We start from the raw sequence: 5,918 nt of genomic DNA on the forward strand, positions 1-5,918 counted from the left end.
TTGTTGATGTAAATTGTGACTTTTCAATGCATACTAGAGTAAAGTTTGTTGTTCTACAAGGTTCTGTCTCCCACTGTTTTGTTCTTTATATATGCTGCCTCTGGGTAATATTATTCATAAGCATGGAGTTAGTTTCCAACTCCTTCTGCTTCATCATGGTACTTTTATTAGGACCACATACGGCTATAACTAAGGTTTTCTTATTACATAGTAATTCTGAGTGGCCTTTCTGTTCCATCATGGGCAGCAGTAAAAGACCTCGGAGTGATCACTGACTCCAGTCTTTCGTTTGAAACTCATATCGATAACATTACCCAGATAGCTTTCTTTCATTTCAGAAATATTGCTAAGATAAGAAATATAATGTCACTATATGATGCAGAAAAACTAGTTCATGCCTTTGGTACCTCTAGGTTGGATTATTGGTTGTCTGTGTCTATGTGTCAGCCCTGTGATGACCTGGCGACTTGTCCAGGGTGTACCCCGCCTTTCGCCCGTAGTCAGCTGGGATAGGCTCCAGCTTGCCTGCGACCCTGTAGAAGGATAAAGCGGCTAGAGATAATGAGATGAGATGAGATGAGATGAGGTTGGATTATTGTAATGACTTACTGTCTGGATATTCCAGTAGGTGCATAAACACACACACAAACACACACACACACACACACACACACACACACACACACACATTATATTTAATATAATATAATATAATATAATATAATATAATATAATATAATATAATATAATATAATATGAGGTCTTATATTTAATCCTGGGATGTTGTTTCTTTATATTTTCTTTTCTTTCCTTTTTTTAGTAGTGCTTCTGAAACTACAATACAAATAATTATTTTATTATGAAATATAATAATTTATATTGTTATTTCACTTTACTTCAGCTAGCTTGTTTTCAGTCTGTAAATCCATATGAAATTATATTTACATAATTTTGACTTTTAAAACTTTTCTTTTACTTACAATCAGATGGTTCTCATTTCGTTCTCATAAATACACAGTGAGCTATGACAGTTTAAATGAGGATGTAATTACTGTAGCATAAATGAACATGGGAAGCCATGGCCGAACAGTTATAGAAGCAGCTTTTCGACCAAAATGTTGCTGGTTTGATTCCCTGGACCAGCAGGAATTGGTGAAGTGCCCTTGAGCAAGGCATCAAATCCCCAACTGCTCCCCAGGCTCCTCTCAGTATGTTGTACATCGCTCTGGATAAGAGTGTCTACTAAATGGCTGTAATGTAATGAAATGTAATAAATGTAGGGGAATCTTTTGTTGAGCGGCTGTGATAGAAAATTAATCAACACCTTCTGACCAATCAGGATCCAGAATTCAGCAGCACTGTGGTGTAATTAGAATTAGTGCATTGCTCTGTCATGTCAAAACCACACTGAATAACAAATAACATCAACATGGGATATTTTCCTGAATTCTTTATTGAGTTTGGTTTAGATTGATCAGGATTCATGCATCTGTTCTTCTTCTTCTTCTTCTTCTTCTTCATTTTAAAGCATGTTTTCATACTGCAGGTCAGCAATCAAGAAGTGATGAAGAACTTTGTCCAACATTGACACCTTCTCATATGTACGTACTGCTGTGACGTCTTCACGTGTCAGAGTCTGTAAAATATAAAGAAAATTACACTGATTTTCACTTTAAAGAGCCTCATCAGTCTCATTCATGAGGTTTTTTTTTTCTCACCTGAATCATTTTCCCATCCTGAATCTCGAAGACAGTTGTGAACTTCCAACCTTCATAGAGATGTACAAGGATGAGTTTTTCTCCTTCCAGGTTCATAGTACTCTTAAAAACAAAAAAACAAACAAACAAACAAACAAACAAACAAAAAACACAGATTGGATGTCAAGCTGCAAAACTGACTTGAATTCTCTATTAATGCTGAACATCAGATTCAGACTACAGATTCTCATCACTGTACACACTGTTGTACAATTTTACCAACTGCAACCTGAAATTAAACTGAATAAAATGTTGAACAATGAATTTTAGATTCTTACTTTGCAGAATCTGCCAGGGAAAACTTCATCATGAAACTCTTCACCCAATCTGAACTTGTTTTGTGTCTTAAGAATGGTGGACTGTACTTTATAGACCACACAGTCACCGGCTTGGGAAAAGGTGATGACTGGTTTAAGGACATCACTGACAGTTATTACTTCCTCTTCAACACCTATAGTGGACAGTAAATGTAGAGTTAAAAAAAATGCAATAAATTGCAACAAAGAAAAAAATAAACCCAACTTACCATGTAGAGTTATCAACTGATTCAGGTTTTCATTTTTCACAAGTTTCCAGCTTCCAAAAAAGGCATCCATGTTTATAATGTAGTATTAAACTAATGTCTAGTGAGAATACACACTGATTCTACAGTCACCTGCACAGTGTGATGTGGGGAAGAAGCTTATTTATACCCCAGCTTGGGGCAGGAACATCAGTCTTTCCTGGATTTTCCCACATTCCTTGTTTTTTTTAATGAAATGTGTTTGGATCAAGTATTGAATATATTGAATTGATGAATTATTTGCTGCCCTCGAGTGGTCAAATGAGGAAAAAAAAATTTTACTGAAAGCAAGAAAATTCAGCATTTTGTACATACAAACAAGAAAGTAGATTTAATAAAGCTTAGATTATCTTGGTAGTCAACAGTTTGGACACCCCTACTCATTCATAGGTTTTTCTGTTTTTGGACTACTTTCTACATTGTAGAACAATACTGATGCTATCAGATCTATAAAATAACATCGAAAATATATGGAATTATGTGGTAAACAAAAACAGTTGTAAATTTTTTATGAATGTGTGTGTATTATATATATATATATATATATATATATATATATATATATATATATATATATATATATATATGACAGAGAGAGAGGGGCAGGTGCAGCAACACGCTGGTGTAGTTTTTAGCACTTTCTCCTCACAGCAAGAAGGTTCTGGGTTCAAGCTCAGCAGCCAACGGGGTCCCTTCTGTGTGGAGTTTGCATGTTCTCCCTGTGTCTGCATGGGTTTGCTCTCATTTTCCCCACAGTCCAATGACATTCAGGTTAGGATAATTCGTGGCTCTAAGTTGTCTGTAGGTGTGAATGGTTGTTTGTCAAGTCAAGTTTATTTGTATAGCACTTTTAACAATAAACATTGTTGCAAAGCAACTTTACAGAATTTGAAAGACTTCAAACATGAGCTAATTTTATCCCGAATCTATCCCCAATGATGAAGCCTGTGGCGACGGTGGCAAGGAAAAACTCCCTCAGACGACATGAGGAAGAAACCTCGAGAGGAACCAGACTCAAAAGGGAACCCATCCTCATTTGGGTAACAACATAACATTACTTTAACAAACAGTTTTAACTGTTTACGTTGATGTTATAAACTCTTCATTGATGGAAACTTGAGTGCAAAACTGTTCATGACAACTGCAGTCCTAAAGTTAGCAAGTCAACTGTAGTCCTCAGCCATAAAAGCATTACTGTAAGAGTCCAGAGCGTCTTCCAGGTGTGACTTTCAACTGTCCTCATGGGGCCGTCCTCCACAGGAGCAATGTGATGAGACTCCAATTAGACACAGGGCATCAGGATGGATCAGGCAGGTCCGAGAAGCAGAAGAGGATCAGCATCTCAATTTCAGGATTGACATGTAACTCAGAGGGACAGATATTTTTGGGGGAGGGGGAGAAAATACAGGTTGTTAGGTATGCCCAATGTCACCTGAATAAGTAGAAACAGTATACATATTGCACTGAGTACAAGCAGGGACTCCAGCAAAACTAACTATGACAGCATAACTAAAAGGGGAGAGCCAAAAGGTAAGACAGGCATGAGGGAGCCCCGGGACATAAAGCAGCAGCCACTACACCATCAACAAACTCGAGTGAGCAAGCGAGTGGGGACTGACAGCATCCATACATCCCAGTTTACCAAAACACTCTGTCTGAGGATCCTCCAGATCTACACCTTTACCTCATAAACACCATTAACACAAGGCTTGACTAAACAGATATGTTTTCAGCTGAGACTGTGTCTGGGTCCCAAACACTACTTGGAAGGCTGTTCCATAACTGTGGGGCTTTGTAAGAAAAGGCTCCACCCCCTGATGTAGCCTTCACTATACGAGGTACCAGCAGATAGCCTGCACCTTTTTATCTAAGTAGGCGTGGCAGGTCATAAAGGAGCAGAAGTTCACTCAGGTACTGTGGTGCGAGACCATTCAGTGCATTAAAGGTCAATAGTAGTATTTTATAATCAAAACAAAATTTGATTGGGAGCCAATGCAGTGTGGATAAGACAGGCGTGATGGGGTCATATTTTCTAGTTCTAGTAAGGACTCTTGCTGCTGCATTTTGAACTAACTGGAGCTTGTTTATGCACTTATTGGAACATCCAGACAGTAAGGCATTACAATAATCCAACCTGGAGGGAACAAAAGCATGAAGTAATTTTTCTGCATCGTATAATGACATTAAATTTCTTATCTTAGCAATATTTCTGAGATGAAAGAAAGCTATCCAGGTAATGTTATCAATGTGAGTTTTGAATGAAAGACTGGGGTCAATAATCACTCTGAGGTCTTTTACTGCTGCACGTGAAGAAACAGAAAGGCCATCCAGTGTTACTGTGGAATCAGAAAACTTACTTCTAGCTGCATGTGGTCTGAGTACAAGTACTTCAGTCTTGTCAGAGTTAAGCAGAAGGAAGTTAATAAGCATCCAGTGTCTAATGTCCTTCACACATTCCTCAATTCTATTAAGCTGGTGTCTCTCATCAGGTTTTGCAGAGACATACAACTGTGCGTCATCAGCATAACAGTGGAAACTAATACAATGTTTATGAATAATATCACCCAGAGGGAACATATATAAAGAAAAAAGCAGTGGACCCAAGACAGAACTTTGTGGAACACCAAACTTTTCCTCAGTATGTCTAGAAAAATCACCATTTACATCAACATACTGATAGCGATCAGTTAAATAAGAGCTGAGCCAGGAGAGGGCCGTTCCCTTAACTCCCACAACATTTTCTAGTCTATCCAGAAGAATGGAATGATCAATGGTATCAAATACTGCACTAAGGTCAAGCAACACAAGTAGCGAGACACAGCCCTGATCAGACGCCAACAGTAGGTCGTTTACTACTTTAACCAGTGCTATCTCTGTGCTATGATGAGGGCTAAATCCTGACTGATGCATTTCATGGATGTTATTCCTATGTAAATATGAGAGTAACTGCTGTGCCACAGCTTTTTCAAGGATCTTGGAGATAAAGGGGAGGTTTGATATTGGCCGATAATTGAACAGCTGACAGGGATCAAGGTCAGGTTTTTTAATCAGGGGTTTGATAACTGCTAGTTTAAAGGATTTGGGTACATAGCCAATCCTAAGAGAAGAATTTATTTTTTTTAGAAGCGGTTCAGTTACTTCAGGTATTATCTGTTTGAATAGACGTGTCGGTAAGGGATCTAGTACACAAGTTGAGGCTTTTGATGCCGAGATTAATGAAAGTAATTCAGTTTCTCTAAGGGGAGTAAAACATTCTAATTGCTGATCTGATACAGTTATATTGTTAACTACAGGGTCACTTACATTGTCTGACCTTAAATTAGTAGTTTGAATTTTTTGTCAGATATTTTAAAATTTGTCATTAAAAAAATTCATGAAGTCGTTGCTACTACATACTGCAGGTGTGCATTTGTCTATAGTGGACTTATTCCTGGTTAATTTCGCGACAGTATTAAATAGGAATCTCGGATTATTTTTGTTATCTTCTATTAGGGAGGAGAGATAAGTTGATCTAGCAGCACTAAGAGCTTTTCTATACTTCAGAAGCTCTCCTTCCACACTAATTTGAATGCTACCAATTTTGTTTGACACCATTTACA

At 37.8% G+C, this 5,918-nt stretch overlaps 1 protein-coding gene across 1 annotated transcript; it reads right to left on the minus strand.

The window, feature by feature from the left end:
- Positions 1 to 1,522: 1,522 nt before the first annotated feature.
- On the minus strand, positions 1,523 to 2,361 carry LOC132882473 (fatty acid-binding protein, brain-like). Its single transcript, XM_060915592.1, has 4 exons — positions 2,284 to 2,361; positions 2,036 to 2,208; positions 1,719 to 1,820; positions 1,523 to 1,636 (listed from the first exon to the last, which is right to left on the minus strand). Exons 1-4 carry the CDS (start codon positions 2,351 to 2,353, stop codon positions 1,523 to 1,525), a joined length of 459 nt encoding a protein of 152 aa, XP_060771575.1. The 5' UTR covers positions 2,354 to 2,361.
- Positions 2,362 to 5,918: the final 3,557 nt, after the last annotated feature.

The sequence above is a fragment of the Neoarius graeffei genome, chromosome 3 (assembly GCF_027579695.1).
Source record: "Neoarius graeffei isolate fNeoGra1 chromosome 3, fNeoGra1.pri, whole genome shotgun sequence".
Taxonomy (NCBI): Eukaryota; Metazoa; Chordata; class Actinopteri; order Siluriformes; family Ariidae; genus Neoarius; species Neoarius graeffei.

Excerpts from the sequence above, each read along its gene's own strand:
- LOC132882473 (XM_060915592.1), bottom strand. The coding sequence starts at position 2,353 with ATGGATGCCTTTTTTGGAAGCTGGAAACTTGTGAAAAATGAAAACCTG. Across the intron at positions 2,209-2,283 it reads TCAGTTGATAACTCTACATG|GTGTTGAAGAGGAAGTAATA; the intron begins GTAAGTTGGGTT and ends TGTCCACTATAG. Across the intron at positions 1,821-2,035 it reads TCCCTGGCAGATTCTGCAAA|AGTACTATGAACCTGGAAGG; the intron begins GTAAGAATCTAA and ends TTTGTTTTTAAG.